The following is a 16,208-nucleotide window of genomic DNA, read 5'->3' as shown; positions in this document are numbered from 1 at the left end:
AGGCAGGGTGCCAGGCTGGTGAGCTGGTATATGCAGTTACCTGTTGTCCTGTGTTCATGCGATAAGGAAACAGAAGAACCTAGGACAATGAATGGTGACTTAGAGTCTTGAGGTTGGATGGTGAGTTCAATTTTGTGTGACTGGGGGGGAAAAAAAACAAAAAACACCTGAAAATACGTCCACAGTGTGAATGCAGAATTCAGAGAGCAAATACAGTTTTACAAATGAGTTAGTCTACTGCAGGCATCTGAGGTGGCACTGCTCAGAAAGGCAGGGAGGTCATTCTCTGGCTCAGACTCCGTGCCTCTTGCAGCCTTTCAAGAAGAGCACTTTGCTAACCGGAGCTGGCCCAAGTCCCTTTCCCCTAAATCGAAGATATTTTTCTTTTCTGCAGCCAGCAGTTTACAAATGCCCTTTCCTTATCTTGTTACAGGCGTGCTGGCTGAGAAGGGGCAGCTGATCTGGTCACCAGCCTGTGCTGCTCCACAGCTTGTACGTGAGCTCTGAGCCCTCCTCAAGGCTGCCGAACTTTTCCCAGGAGAAAGATTGGGACACAAGGCTCTGCTGGCCCCAGGGGCCTGGTAGCGGGTGAAGGGAGCCTTTCACCTCGACACGGGGAGCTTGTATGGCATGGAGCTGGCAGTGCCTAAAAGCCCTTTGTTAGTCCTGCAAGCTCGTGCCTCTGTGAAACCTTCCGGTGGCTTTCTGTGGGGTCAGAGTGGTTGGGAGCGTATCGGGCTGTCCCCGATAACTTTTTGCTGGCTGTTTGGCCAGGGAGGTGCTGGGGACCTGGCCGGGGACACGGAGCCCTGGAGAAGCGGCTGCTGCAGCTCTGTAGGGCTGCTGCAGAAGAAGAGGCCGTGGTGGTGGTGGTGGCTTCTACCTGAGGCCCCAGTGCTGTGCCTCAGACCTGGGGGATCAATGAGGTGTGCGGGACCCTCTGTGGGTCCCCCTGCCCAGGCAGTGCCACCTCCAGCAGCTCCCTTGTGGACACCCCCAGGGACGGACCCCTCGGGGCAGCCCTTGGCAGCGCTGCCCCCCTCACAGCACCGCGGCGCTCCCCGCTGCCCGGAGGCCCCCCCCGTGGCTCCGGGCGACCCCCAGCACCTCTTAGACCCCTTCCCCATCCCCTCCTTTCCCCTCCCGGGGGGCCGGGGCTCCTTTAAGCGGAGGCCCGGCCCCGGCAGCGCCGCGGCCCGCCCCGGCCGCCCAAGGGGCGCCGCGGCCCCGCTGCGGGCAGAGCGCGGGGCGGCCGCGGCCGTGCGGGGCCGGGGGGTGCGGGCGGAGGGGGGGGGGGGCTGCCGTGAGCGGCCCCGGCGGCTCCTCAGGAGGCGTGGAGGGAAAAACCACCCCCCTTAAAAAAAAGAGGGAAGTTTGGTGTTTATTTATTATTATTATTATTAAGGTGTTGGGAAGGGGGGGCCTCGCCCGCCTCCCCCCCCCCCCCAACTCCCACTCCCCAACCCCCAGCCCAGCCGCTCGGTGCGTGCGTGTGCCGAAGCCCCCCTCGGCGGCTCTGTACCATGCTGAAGGTCCTCACCGAAAAGCTCAGGAGCCAGACTCTGAACGAAATCCAGCCCTTCCAGCTGAAGGTAAGCTCTCTTCTGCATCGGACAGGTCCCGGGCGCCGGGGCTGGCAGCAGCTCCCTGCCTCCTGCTGAACTCCCCCCCCCAGAGCCTGCTCCAGCAGCTGATACAGGTAGAAGGCAGGTAAAGGCAAATGCATGTGGCATTTCTCACTCTACAAGTGTTTGCTTTTAACGGGGTGCGCCTTTAGCAGCGGAGGCAACTGCGTGGCTCTCCAGGTAGCTTTGTGTGCGTGTGTCTGTACCTGAACCCCCTGTGCTGGGTGCTGGGCACACACGGTTTGCCAGCAGTGCCTTTCGGCTCAGTATTTGCATTGCTCTCCCTTCTGGTCCAGGAGGCTGCAATCTGAGCTGAAGTTTGCCGGCTGGCCCCGTGCGTTCACTCGTGGCTTTCCCAACTCTGCTGATGTCCTTGTTTAGCATGCAAACGGCAAGCTGGGATCACGGATCCGGGATAAAGAATATCCGAACCTTTCCTGCTAAATGCATGGAGGAATTTCTGAACCGTATGCAAGGGGGCAAACATGGAGTCACAATGAGCTCTGTTACAAAAGGTTGCCAGGTTTGATTCAGCAAAAGTGCTGAGAATCGAGGGGTGCCCCCTCAAATCTGCAAAGTTACTTTGGACCCACATCAGTGCTGCTGGAAGTGTAGTGCCTGGCCCCACATCCAAGCAGGGATGTGGGAAAAGTGGCAGCCCTCGTTGCCTGGGATGGGGGCTGGGGCTCCATATACCAGGCTGTGGTGGAGCCTTTTGTATGTGTTACACAGAGGCGGATTGCAGCACGTCTGCACTTCTGCACGGTCGCTCTGGACAGGCTGATGGCAACTTTGTTAGGAAGGGTGCTGATGTTGCCTCAATTTTCTGTGCCCGTGTACTTCTTCCAGAAGATCCTAACCCTCCTAGGGACGGAAAACTTAGATCTCGTTGTTGGAAATAAAATAGATGTTGCTTTGTGGTGAATGGATTCAGTGCAGAACACCTCTGTGCAGGGGCAGTGGGGGATTTCTTTTGAATTCTGTGTTTCTGGGGCTTGTGGCTGGGGTCATCACCTTTAACTTAATTGTTTCTCTTGGATCTACAAGTTGTGAAACCATGAGATGCTCTGGAAGGAGCTCTTAGGGACACATAGAGCCTTCAGGATGCTTGGGGGGCACTCGGGGAAACCCACAGGAGTGGGTATCTGCAGCCATTTTGCTCTTACTGGTGCCAAGGTTTTGTGCTGGAAACAGGTGGTCTGCATTTTTGCAGGCTCAGCTGAGAAGACAGACTTAAGCTTGTGCTGTCACTTGCAGGCAAGCCTAATGCCTAGCCCATCAGGCTGCCCTGCAGCCTGCCGTGGGGAGTGGTACAACGACTGGTATACATGCATGCGGGCAGAAAGCCAGACTTTCAAACCCTGGGTTTATGTGTGTTTTGTAGGCCTTTGGGGACCCTGTGCAGCTGCCTGGTCTTATTTGAGCCTCGTACCAGCATACTAATCACTTAACGGAGCATGCAAAGCTCTCTTGTAGGTGTTGGGCCTGATCTCCTTGCAGGTGTGGACGTGGGAGAGGTGCCATAAATGATGAGCTTCCCGTGGCTGTGCTGTGCATGGAGCCTGCAGTGAGTTGGGGTGTGCTGCACCATCTCTGCCCTGCCCTCGGATGTGTGCGGGGCTGCCAGGCGCAGGCTGGGCTCGTGTCCTCTCAACTGCCTCATCCTCAGCTGTGGCTGAGGTCTGTGCAGGTGTGCGCGTATTTTGGCATGCATGGTATGTGCCTTGTTTAAAAGGTCCCATCCTGCTGTCACTGAAACTGGGTGAAAAGTTAGGTGTGAGCATAAAATCACGTCTGCAGTAGTGTAAATGGAGAATAAGCAGCTAGTTTGGGTTGGGTATGTACTGATCTCCATCTACCCCCGAAACCAAGAGCTTGCTGAGCTTTAAAAGCAGCGTGGTTAGCAGCTGTTCTCCTTCATTACCCACTTGCTTTTGCACTTTATGACCTTTGTTGGAAGTTCCCAAATTCAAGGGAAAACAAACTGCTGTTGTGTTTCAGGCTTGCAACAGCACTGCAATCAGGCAAAGTCCTGGGAGACTGTCCTTGGGTAAATTGTCAACTCATTTTTGTCAACTTGGGAGATCTGACAGGCCTTGGGTTGGCATCCAAGCTTTGGGAACGTTTTCGGGATGAAATGTCTGCCCGCTCTGAAGATCTCATTTTGGTACCATGTTGAAATTGAACTGAATTGATCACGTGTGCCTGTGATGGGTCTTTCTAGTCTTCACCCCCTTGCAGAAGATGAGCGGTTGCCATTGCTTCAAGTAAGCGAATCCAGGATGCTTTGGAGTGATAGTAATGGACTTTCCTCTTTTTTTTTTTCTCAATTAATAGTTATGTGAGCGGGAGCCTTACGTCTCAGCCTGTTGTTTTACCTCTTGCTTCCACAGTCTGGTGTTACTTGCTAGAGATTAGGCTAGATATGGGAACCTCCAATTTCTGTCTGGCTGTTAGAAATCGAGTGCCAGCAGCAGATGTGAACGTACAGGTTAGGGGTTATCTCTGATAACAGGTGGCATCTGGGTCTTCCAGAGCAGGCTTTGTGGGACAGGGAAGAGGAGTGAGGAAAGGAGGCTGTGTCACGTGGTAGTGACGTGCTGCAAATAAGGGCAGTGAGAGAGGCCTCAAGACCTGAATTTTTGCCTGGTTTTCCAGTATTAAGCCTTTTTTTTTATTTATTATTTTCTTTCATAGCTTTGGACTGGTAGCCCTTCTTGAAGTACAAGTCAAAGTGTTTGGGGTAGCTTTTAAAATGTGTATCCTGGGGTTGCAGTTTGAGATAGAGGCCTGATACTGGGCCCTCAGAGTGCTCTCCAGCCAACTCATTGAGCTGTCTACAAACAAAACACCTCATTCATCCCCACAACCTGGGGCAGGGGGTTCTCAGACAAATGCTTTTCTTCCAAATTCCTCCTCGACTATTGTGTCCCCGTGCAGTTGTGTAGTGGATCAAGTGTGGGTGTCTGTTTTGTAAGCTTTGCTTGCAAGCAAGCTCCTTGGGGCAGGGAGCATCTGGTTGGAACAAGTCTGCACATTGCCAGTCAAACTAAGCCCTTAATTAGTGGCCTTAGGTGTTATCAGAATGAAACAGTTGGATTGTGGTGTATAAAATTAACTGGCTGCAACACGCAGCTTAAGAGAGCTCAGTGCTTTAAGGGTGGCAATTCCATTCCAGCTCCGCTGTCAACACAAACAACTTTGGAGGCGATGCGACTGGTGCTTTCATCCATCGAAGTTGCCGAATTACTTGTGCATCGGGCACACTCCTTTATGGCTGGGGTTAAAACTGCCTGGGACACGTTTGTCATTTGCTTAATGTTCTCTGCCGTGTAATTCCAGCCCTGCGCTTGCTCAAAAGGGAAGTGCGAGGCACTAACAAAGGCACCGCGGCTACTCTCCCCACGTACCCTCGGAGTCAGTAGGCAGCGATGGGGGCCAGCGGTTCATGGCAGGTATTTCTGCAGGCGTCTGCATCTGGAGACAGATCTGAGACTGGCTCAGGCTGGCCGGCCCTGAGGAGCCACTGGGAATCGTCCCGATCCCATGTGAAAGGGGTTCAGTCGGCTGTGCACAGTGAGCCTCGGGCTTGCAGACAGCAGCTTGTAAGTGACTGTCCCAGCAGTAGCTGGTTACTCTGCAGAGCAAGAGGGCTAAAAAACTTCACCTTTTCCTTCTTGGATCAAAAAGGAGCGAAGTAGCATCTTAATGTTGATGCACAGTGGGTAGATGCTCAAGGATTTGTTTAAGGGCTCAGGCTTTGTATGAATGAGGGCAGATTAATTTCCTTCTTTCTTTGGGCTGGCTGCCTGTCACGTGCTCGGCCAGACACTGCTCTTCAGCCTGGCTGAAGACAGCTTGGCGCAGGGAAAACTTAGCTTCATCAGTCCCCCGTGGTGCGGGAAGCTGTTCTCTCCTTTGCGGGTTTTTGGCGTGTCCCGCTGAACAGGTTTGTTGCTGTAGGACTGTTTTACACCAAAGCTTTACCATTCCTCCTACTAACACCTGGTAACAGTGATAATTCAGAACTAAAATGGTGTTAGTGAGTTAAAAATGCTAGGGTAGGTACTTAAGTGTGGCAGAATAGAGCAGCAAATCCCAGCCTCTCAGCTGAAGTTTCTGAGACCTCTGCCTGAGGCCTTGTAAAATAATAGGTCTGCAATTCTCTCTACTCACTTCTGAGTTCTGAATCTTCAAGGTTTGTCGTCATCTCTGTGCAGTCGTCCAGCACCGATAATCTTCTGTAATGACTTAATTCCAGAGAGTGAGGCTTCAGGAAAATAATAAATCTTATAGATAAGGCATAAGGGGAACTTCTTTGGGATAGTTCAGTGAGATATCTGCTCAGCTGGCCTCGTTTATGATTTATTTATTTGGACCTAGCCTAAATTTTCATATACAAACCCCTCTACTGTCACAAAGAAACCTCATTTTTCCTCTTTTTCCCCAATTCTTGGTTTTATTTGAATGAGAAATTGAATTCTGAAAATGTAATTTTATGTATTTAACTTTTGCTCTTCAGTGCAAACGGATTAATCCATTTTACTTCGCTGGACAGTGCCGTTCTACTTAATTTTCTGCTCTTGTGCATCGTCTCACAGCTCCTGAATTTATGTTGCACTGTTTGGGATGTTTTCTCAAGCAGAAATATGGCTTATATTTGAAGTGAAAATAGGAAGCAGACCTAGGTGACCAGTTATTTTTTTACAGCTTTTGCAAAGCAGTGGGTTTATGTTTTTTTTGTTTGTTTTTTAGGTGCAAAACTTACATCCACTTAGGACATCTCTGTGGAGTTGGCCGTAGCGTGCCAGTCTGGCCAGCTTCTCTGGCTGTTTCTGGAGTGTTTCTGGGGTCACAGAAGTGTTACCGGGCTGCCTCGGTATGGGAACCAAGGGCTGCGTTCCCTTTTCAGTGGGAAATGCGCTCCCACCCACAGTGTAGGCAGCGCCAGCCCTTTCTACCCCCAGGCATTTATCTGGAGCCCCCCGTTCCGTGGGATTGGGGTTGCTGGGTGACCTGACCCGTCCTAGCAACCAGCACCGCAGGTATGTGTGCAGTCAGAGCTGGCTTCTTCCCCAGTAACTCTTGTAGGTGGCTGTGGGCAGATCCCACTCATCCTCTTGGCCCCGTTGGGCAGCGCAGCCAGCCGCGATGGTTTCGAGTAGGCACCATCACCACCCACAAGTGCTCAGTGTGAACGCCCAGGCGAGGGTTTAGAGAAAAGCCAATTAGTTGTGACCTTTTTCTGTGCAGAAAGCATTCCCTGTGAGGTACGGGCTCTGCTGTGACACAGCCTGCCTCCTCTGTGGCCCAGGCCTGGAGGTGAAGGACGGGTGGCCGCATCTGACCTGTGTGGAGGTGTCTCTGTGCCAGCCCAGGCCTGCCCGAGCTGTAGGGACGTGGCACACAGGTGAAGCACAGCTCATGGAAGTCTGGTTTCCTCTGGATCAGCTTGGGGTGGACAGCTCAGGGTGCCTCTGGGCATTTCTCTGCCCTCTCGCTGTGTTCTTTGTGCTTCCCAGACCCGTGGTGACCTCTTCCCTGTTTTGAGGCGGCTTGGCAGAACGGGACTGCTGCCCCACGGTCCCCTTGCCTGGTGTGGATACAGTATGTGAGGAGCTCACATCGTAGCCTCTCCAGTCTGGCCTTGATAGCCTGGTGGGGAGTGAAATACTGTGGACACAGAGAAAGCTCCTGGTGGGCGGCCAGCCACCATCCAGGCTCACTGTAGAAGCAGAGTCCTGCTGCAAAGCCCCTTCAGTATGCCCAGGTTTGGGCTGTGGTGCTGGGAACAGGGATCGATGCCTGTTCTCCACTGGAATGCATCTTCCAAGGGGAGGTGTCCCCCAGGCTTGGTGGACTGCAGGGCCGTGGCTTGTGTTCCTCAGCAAGCTGCCTTCATACGGGGCTAAGATGACTGGGTTCAGAGCTAGAAACACCTCTGAGGAAAAGAATAACCAGTGCACAAGCCAAGGAGCTGTAAGAAGGTTTTAATTAGTAATGGCCCCCATTTTTGGCACGGATGAGGCTTGTTGCCTGGCTGCAAGGCAGATGGTCCTTATCTGAATTTAGACTTCTGAAAGGGCCTAAGATACCTGGATAAAGTACACCCAAGTACCCCAGCATTCATGCATATCCCCAGTGAGAATAGACAGGCCTTGGTTTCTGACATTTCCAGGGAACAAACTATATTGATTGGCCCCGGGTAGCTGATAAATCAGTTTGACTGGGCTACAAGCCTGGTTTTTGAGCCACTAGTTTCAAGGAGAGCACAAAACTCAAGTTGCTAATGGCATAAGGGCCCCTCCTCTCCTTTTGTTCAGAAATAGGTCTTACCCTACTTCTCCCTAATGGGGTCACACTGTTTCTCTAATGTAGGTGCTTTGTATTTGTCTTAAACTGATGTGCTTACTTTTTGGAGGTTACTCTCAGAGGTTATAATCTGCCGTGTTCTGCATGGGTATGATGAGAAGAAAACTTCCTTTGATTGAAAGGGGAATTTCCCGTGTGAGGAAAGCTGACCAGTGGTCAGCTCGCTGCTCCTCTTTGCTGAGAGGGTGTCTAGATATAAGCTGGGAAAAATACAAAGTAATCTTCCCATGTCCTGTTACCCAGTTATTGTGCACAAAGCCAAATGGTTGTTCCAGACAGTTGTCTGCAGCCAGCCTGTTTGTGTGCGCTTTATTTATTTCATTCCAAAGAGTTGGTTCTTCAGAAGAAATGAAGAAAGTTCTGTGGCCAAAGGGTAATTAACGGGGGAGAGCAGTGGTGTATTTGGTGTAGAGCATATGAAGTGACATAATTTAGAGGCTTAAAAGTCAACTGCTCCTGTGTGCATGTACATATAGTGTTTTCCATAGGAACTGCTTTATTCTGGCTCTGACAGATCACAGTTCTTGGCAAACCCTTGACTGGCATTTTGCAACACTACATGTTGCTGAAGGATAACCTGATATTTGTTTTGAAGCTGCTGCTTATTAATGCAATTTTGTACCTTCTGGCTCATATATTGAAAGAGTAAACAATAAAATCCTGTATTTGTGCCACTCATCTGTAGCCCAGCCTTCCATGCGCTGGATGAAGAGACCACCACCTTTGGCCAGATCATCCCTAGTGGGAACCACTGGGAATCCCTTCATGCCTATTGGGAACAGATCTGGTACACACAGGGAAAAATGTTGTCCTACACCTTGCTTTAAAGACGTTTGACCAGCTGGATCTTGAGGGTTCTTTGTTACTGGCTTGCTCTGGTGAAACAGAGCAAACCTGGTGTAAATCCACGGAGATGAAACAACTTGTGTCTGCGTGCACTCAGAAGGGTTAACATGGGATTTCTAGAGGCCGAGAAGCCTGAAACGTCTTGTGTGCTCCAAATGCATTTTCCAGCCTGACTGTAAGGCATTGTTCCTTGTGTTTGCAAATCTGGCTAACACAGTGCTTTATGGCTGAGCAGAGGTGAATGTCAAGCGAGGTCTCCCAACACAAGCAGCCTCCCCTCAGCTAGCGAAGTATCTCATGGCATTGGCAGTTGCCCTCTCCGGGTCTTGAGGGAATGGAAAAACTGTTACCAGACGTGGTGTTCGTGCCAGCTCCTGTCCTCCCCTCATGTCCCAGAGAGCTGTCAGCCCATGATACGTCGTCTTGCTTTCGGTCCATGCGTGGAGCGGAGGTCCAGCAGCAAATGGGCTGGAAATCGCAGATGGAGCTAAGTCACCCTGTGGTCCTGCAGGGTGGGGGAGGCCCCTAACCTAATGAAGGTGGAGCTGCGGTCTTTAATCCTTCAGGCTCCTCCTTGTCTTTCTGGCTGCTGTGCTGTGTGGTGTCAACACTGCTGAATTACACCGCTCCCGTGGGATGGGAGCCAGGGGAGTGCTGGGGCTCGGTGCTGGGAGCTGTCGGGAGCCGACCTTCCTGCTAGGGGGTCTCTGCAGCACGGCTGTTCTGGAGGTTGCTGCTGCTTTCTGCCACGTGCTCCTGACACTTCATTTTGGCATTGCTTGCTTTGCTAGTTCCCTTCTGAACTATGTGTGTGAAATGCCGTCTACCGTGCATGGTGTGAGAAAGGTAGCAGGTGGATCCTAGTCCTCCAGGAGAATCCTTGAAGCTTGGATATGATTTAGGAGTTCTATCAGATTTGGGGTGTTTTGGGTACTTTTTGTTTTCTGCCTAGGGGGCTTTTAAAAGTATTTTTAATTGCCAGCAATCCTTTGTGTCCTCTCACCACACAGGTTCTGCTGGTGGGAGCAGCATATGCGTAGATCAGTGGTGTCTGTGTTGGTGGCCTCCGCTGGGTGGATCTGGGCTTGTTCTAGTCTCTTTGCACATACTGACTCTTGGAGGCTTATCTTGAGTGGAACTTAAAAGGGTTATCTGGGTTGTGCTGCTCTGACAGTGTTCAGGAAGAGCTTCTGGAAACGTCCCCGTGGTGGATGTGGAGTTGCCAAGAGCTGATGGAAAAAGCTATCACTGATCCGTGTGCGTAAGACCTGATCCCAATCTGTTGTAAACCAGCAGAGCCCAACTGGAGACATCGGCTGGATTCAGCTCCCTGTGACCATGGAGCATCAGACGTGTGCTGTTCCTGGTGACTTATGGAGCCCATGTGCTCTTTGGTGCTCTGTGCTCTGCTTCTCCGGGGCCGTGGTGGAGCACCGGGACTTGCTGCTGTTCTGTGAAAGCCCCCGAGGTTGTTGTCTTTAGCCATCCCCTGCAAAATGACCTCAGCTTAGTACTGGGAAGCAGAGGGGGAAGGTTTAGAAGTGGGTGTTTGCAGGTGCTGACAGCTGCACGAGAGCTGATGTGGGGCAGCTGAGGCAGTGCAGGGCCTGGCTGTGCCCTGTGGGTCTGGTGTGAGCTGTGTAAGCCCGGCATTTGCACCCCTGAAAACCCAGGTAACCCCACTTCAGCCTGTTCTTCTGGAAATCAAGTTCAGTCATTTGAGAGAACAGAAGCTCGGTTCCCATGTTCTGTGGTTAATTATTCTCCCCACTTGCATCCTGAGAGTTACCAATTGCTCTGTCCCCACACCTGCTGGTGTCTGTGCAAGGTAAGCATTCAGAATAAAAACTCCTCTATTTGCAACCTGCGGTCTCTGGAGTGACTCTGCCTCCCTCCCTCACATCTGGGAAACCACTGAAGGTGAAGCAGGCTCTAGGCAGGAGGCAATATCTGACTGTGCTCGCAGCTTTCCTGCAGAAACAGGGATGGCTTTGCTGCCTTTGGTGTGGGACAGGCCTGGAAAACATGGCATTGGGGAGTGCTGTGTCCCACCAGGCTCGCCGACTCAGCCAGACAGCTGCTCTGTCAAGCAGGACGGCACTCAAGGGTAAGGAACCCTGGGTCTGAATCCCAGCCATTTGCTAGGAAATGGCTGAAGAAGTTTGGAGGCCGAGCTATTATGAAAAATTAAAAAGGAAAATAATAGTAATAGAAAAAAGCTTGCTAGAAGGATTTTCCGAAGCCGGGCTGTTATGGTTGGAAACCCAGCTGTTGAAGGACCCCAGCTGTAAAATCCACATGCAGTTAGGGCAGTCATATTTCACTTGTGGATGTTTGAAGGCTGAGCTGTGCCTTTCCTCTAATCTCTAACTCCACTGCTTTTCTTTAGGAGAGAGGAAGCATTGCAGCTTGGTTTGCTGGCATTAAGTGGTCCTTGTAATGCCGAGTATCTCTGAAATAAAAATTAAAGGAGAGCTTGGAAGATAAAGCAAGTTAGATGTTAATTTTGAAGGTCTGTTTGACTCACTCCTTCCCTCTTCCTCGTGTTGTTCCCTGGCTTGTAACTGCCTTCCAGCATCTCCTAGTCTCATTTTCCCACCCTCTAATTCAGAGTTTCTCCAGTGCTGTAATTGGAAGGATGGCACCTCCCTCAATTCAAGATCAGGCAGCGTCCCATGGCAACTGCTGCAATTGTTGACGGGGAAAAATAACAGCGGGGATATTTAGTAAAATGTTTTTTTAACTAAATTCGAGTAGGACGGCTGTGTCTGTGGCAGCTGCTCTGTAGGTAGTGTGGTGGGGAGAAGGTGAGTGAATACTGAGTGCTGGTTTCATTTCATCAAGCCCAAGTGTGAAGAAATGGAAACTGGTTCCCCAGAGCAGAAGTAGTCTTTGAGCTCATCGTCCCTTTCTGCTGCTGTGCCAGGAACCGGTGACTGAGACCGACTCAGCAAGGTCTCTTGGCAGGGTGCGTGGACGGGGCTTGGCTTTGCTGCAGGACTTCCCTGGGGTGCTCCAGGGAATGAACCTGTGCAGCGAGTGGCCTCGTGTGCGGTAGCACAGGCAGCAGCGGCCTCCCCCGAGGTGAACTCCCTGCCTCCTCCCAGGGAGGGATTGGGAAGGATGCCCTCCGGCCTGCGTGCCTCTGTGATTCATGCTGCAAGGAGGGGAACCCAGCTGCTGCTTTGGCTGGTGCAGGGAAAGCCCTTGGCCATGGAAGAGCAGGATTTTTGTGTCAGAACAGACTGCAGTCAGCACAGGGAAGAGCTTCTTTGTCCTCCCCAGCAGCAAGAAAACATCCTTGCCCAAATATTATCCCATCTGGACCCTTGCTCATGGAAATGGCAGCCTCTGCTGTGCCGAGCCACCCTGCTGGTGTGGTTTGGGATGGTGCAGCCCATCCTGGTGGGAAAGGTTGGTTCCACCTTGGAAGTGAGAGTGCCTTTCCTTTTGGGAGCTCCCAGATTATCCTAATGGAATTACTTCTGATCATATGACAGCGAGTTAATTCCTCTTCCTTAAGCGAAGCCCAGGAGGAACTGCAGTTTAACAGGATGTTTTCTTTACTGTACAAATACAACAGGATTTCAGCCCTTTAGACTCTAAGGGTGACCGGGCCTTTTAGGGCTGGGGCGATTCTGGCTGCAGCTAGTTACCATTACTCATCTGACAAGCAGTAATGTGGAGGAGACAAAGATTTTTCTGTCTCTAGCTGCTCCTTACGCCTGCTTGTTTGTCTTTTATGTTAAATCTCTCTAAATTACAAGCTTTATGCTCGTTTCTCCTTAAATACAGTCTGGCTATGCCACACGAGCCCATCTCTGCACACTGGGGGTTGGTGTGATACCAAGTGCATGGGGCAGTAACCGCAGTGAAGGACCTGGCCCTAAGGCTGAGATCCTCATCAGCAGGAGGCTGCTGTCTGAACTTCAGATCCGACACGTTTCCAGAAGGAAGACTGGAGGGTGGCTGGGCACCCACGCTTGTTTTTTTGGCTCATTTTGTGGCATGGCTTGTAAACACTCAGCTGTCCATGTGAATTGGAGATTTTCTGCTCTTTTGTGCGTGTTGAAGTACAGAGCGTGCTGGGTACGGTCGTGGGCAGCCTGCTCTTGCTGATCCAGCTTGATCGGGGCTGAATTAGAGGATTTCAAGAGGTCCCTTCCAATCTAAACAGTGCTGTGAACAAATTGTGATCTAGTGGGATCTCTGACGTGAAGATCAAGTTTTCTTTTATCCCAGCGTCACAGTTCTGAGTCGGTGCAGCAAACAAGGCTGTGCTGTCCAGGACAGAAGTACAGCTGTGGCTAACCCAGGATGGAGAGCTTTCCAGGCAAGCTGGAGGCCATAACACAGCACCCCTGTGTTTACTGGAATACTTTTGAAGAGACAAAAGTTTTGCTGTCAAAACCTAAGAAGAATAACAGAGAGACCATTTATCTCCAACTTGTCATAGCATCGGTCTTTGGCTCTCTGTACATTTTATAGTTCCTGCAATTTTTTGCTATCTGTACAAATGTCCAGTCCTTTCTTGCTCTTCCTTTAATCTTTGCCTGTGTGGCATGTGATGGCAAAGAATTTTGTGTGTCCAATTTGAACTTGGTGAGGTTCATGTTTGTCTGCTACGAACAGAGTGGTTCCCTGTTAGGCTTGGAACGTGGGAGCTCGGATCTCGTACGTGGGAGCTTGTGGAGGCTGGAAGACTTCATTTCCCAAAGCCAGGATGTAACTTGTGGAAAGATTTTCTAATGAAAGGATAAGTTAACAATGCTAAAATAGGAAGCCTTGCTAAAAGACTTCTGGGGAGGATGGTATTTCTGGTTGAAGGATGCGAGGACGAAGCAGGAGGGTATTTGTGTGTATGTAACCCACACAAAATCAGAAGTGAGAGGACTTTGGAAAGGCAGTGCAGGTCATGGGACATCAGAGGCAATGTGACTTCTGAGTCTTGTCATCTTTTTACTTCATTCATGCATAAGCTCCACAGCTGCTGGATTTTAGGGCTCCTTTGCAGTTACCTGTGATGTGTACAATGAAAACCAGTGGGTATTCCAGAACAAGGGTATAATAAACCAGTAGGAATAAGGAAAGAAGTCTGAGTGTCATGAGAAATGTGCTATAGGTGTGATGTTCTTCTGCGAGAAAAGATGGGTGCCAGGAGGAGTGGCTGAATAGATGCCTCTAATTGCATTGCTTCTGAAAAGCACTTGATATATTGCTCATAAGCACCCGCTCCGGTAACCAACTGCCGCTTGCTTTTTTCCATGGCTACCCTCAAGAGGTTGATTAGCAAGCTTGTGGGAGCCCCCTTTTTCCGTGGAGCCTTTTGTATTGTCCTACCACCTTAATTTCTTTGCTATATATGGTGAGACTGAATCCACAGACTTGGTTTCTTCTTGTTTGTAAGAGGGTTTCTCTTCCCAAGGCAACTCAGAGGGGTTTAATTTTGGGCTGCCTGTGTGACTGGGGAGAACAACTTAGTGAAGACTAATTATCCATGATGAGATCGGGGCCAGCTAAATTGCACTTGTACGGGAAGGACTGAGTGTTTTGGAAGCCCAGGACTGGTAGACAAACATCAATCATTGACTTAAATCCAGCTCCTATTTTAATCCTCTCAAGCCAGTGATGTTGTTCAGTAGCTCTCTGACCTGCACGTGCTAGGTGTCACTGCCTCTTTCTGGGGAGCAATGCCACGCCGTGTGTCGACATTTACACAGTGCAAAACCCAGAGCTGGGAGGTTTCCCATGTAGAGACCTTAAACCTCCCTGAAAATCCTGCGGTGTCCAAATGCTGCTGCTGTTTTGTTTTCATGTGGAAGTGAGCTACAAACTGAGGTCAGTACCTCTCAAGCTAGAGTCGGAGCCCGAGCTTTTGCACTGAAGATGAGGCCACTGTCCAGCAGCCAGCACAATGGCACCTCAGTGTCAGCTGCCCCGTGAGCTACCACGGCACAGACAGGGTGTTATACCTGTTCTGGGGACAGCTACAGGTCTGTTAATTTGGCAGTGCTCCTCAGCACCAGCTGCATTTGATAAATAACACGTGTGTGAGTACAGACAAGAAAATTGTAGTTGCAGAAGAAAAACCACCCCCTGTGTTGACTTCAAGAATATTAGAAATGGGGGTAAATCACAAATCACCCATTTGTGATTTGACAACTTGAAAAGTCACTTAAAGACCAGCAAGGTGGGAAAATATTTTCTGGCTTCTTAAAGGGCAATGTAAATGTGGAAGGGTGTAAGGTAGCTCTTAAAAAAACAAAAGTGGCAACAGACTTCTTCAGGGGTTTAACAAAAAACAACCCTGGAGGATGGTGACAAAGTAGGTGGGTTGACTTCATGGTGCCAACTTTAGTGTCAGTCAGTGTTCTTCTGCTGTTCCTGCTATTTCTCTGCATCAGCTGTACATCAGTCACAGGCACAGGTGTAACTGCTCTTTTGAGTGTCTGGGGGGTGAAGCACTCCAAGGATGTTTCCCTAGGAACAGTGGCGGAGAGGAAACGGGTCCCTATCAGTGTGATGGTTGCTTGCTGCCTCACCTTCTATAAAAGTCGAGCACAGCACATCAAACACATTTAAAATGGAAGCACAGTGTGTACTCTTTTGAAACCTATTGCTACTGGATACTGTTGTGGGCAAATAGCTTTGTCCGAGTCTTGCAAGTTAAGAATGATGGGGATGTTTGTTGTTTTTCTGGATAAAAAGGCATGAGGGATAATAAAGCTCATCTTGCAGTGATCATGTTATTCCAGAACTGTCTCTTGTAAATGTTTCTCCTGAAGTATTGCATTTTCCTTTGACTCACTTGGTTTTGGCACTGCCAGAGCCACACAGTGAGCTGCGTAGCTCAGAGGTTGGGTCTGGTGTAATAACGTCCAGGTATGCTGCATGCAGCAGAACAAAAGTCACTTTAGGAACATGGTAGGTAGGGTTTCCTCTACGTAGAGCCGTCTCCTGCTGAGTTTCTGATCCAATCTGCAAAAACTTACATTCAGGTCTCTCAGCCCTTCTCAAGAGATAGCCACCGAGTTCAGTTACCGGTAGGAAGTGTTCAGAGTAAGCGGTATTTGGGTATGCAGTAAGTGACGTGCTCACGGCCATTGGCTGACCCAACGTGAATGTTTCTGAAAATGCCTGAGAGACAACATCCACGAGGTGCCATTTCTCTTGGAGCAAATATTGAAGGGTGTTCAGTGGAGCTATAAGAAGTGGTAGGGAGAGCATAATGTTGTTGTTCACACTTTTATTTCTATGACATCCTTCAGCCATGCTGTAGGAAAGCAAGATGTCTGTTCTTTGATGGGTTACGTGTGTGCCTTCAAGGGGGAAATGTGGGTGTGTAGATGAGATGGCCAGAGTTAA

General features: G+C 50.2%; 1 protein-coding gene across 6 annotated transcripts in view; it reads left to right on the top strand.

Moving 5' to 3' along the window:
* Positions 1-16,208, top strand: part of LOC137853827 (uncharacterized) — a 61,267-nt gene that overhangs the window by 8,501 nt on the left and 36,558 nt on the right. Inside the window, exon 1 of one of the 6 annotated variants that reach the window (XM_068676627.1) lies at positions 1,227-1,592. The exons of 1 other annotated variant lie outside the window; for it this stretch is intronic. In XM_068676627.1, the coding sequence (XP_068532728.1) occupies positions 1,524-1,592 (69 nt within the window). In that variant the 5' untranslated portion in view covers positions 1,227-1,523. Of the gene's footprint in view, positions 1-1,226; positions 1,593-3,731; positions 3,893-16,208 lie in introns of those variants that run through there. 4 more of the 6 variants (XM_068676628.1, XM_068676622.1, XM_068676626.1 and 1 more) reach the window with 4 other exon arrangements.

Source organism: Anas acuta, chromosome 3 (assembly GCF_963932015.1).
Source record: "Anas acuta chromosome 3, bAnaAcu1.1, whole genome shotgun sequence".
In the NCBI taxonomy this organism is placed as follows: domain Eukaryota; kingdom Metazoa; phylum Chordata; class Aves; order Anseriformes; family Anatidae; genus Anas; species Anas acuta.
This window is presented reverse-complemented; position numbering and strand designations above follow the sequence as displayed.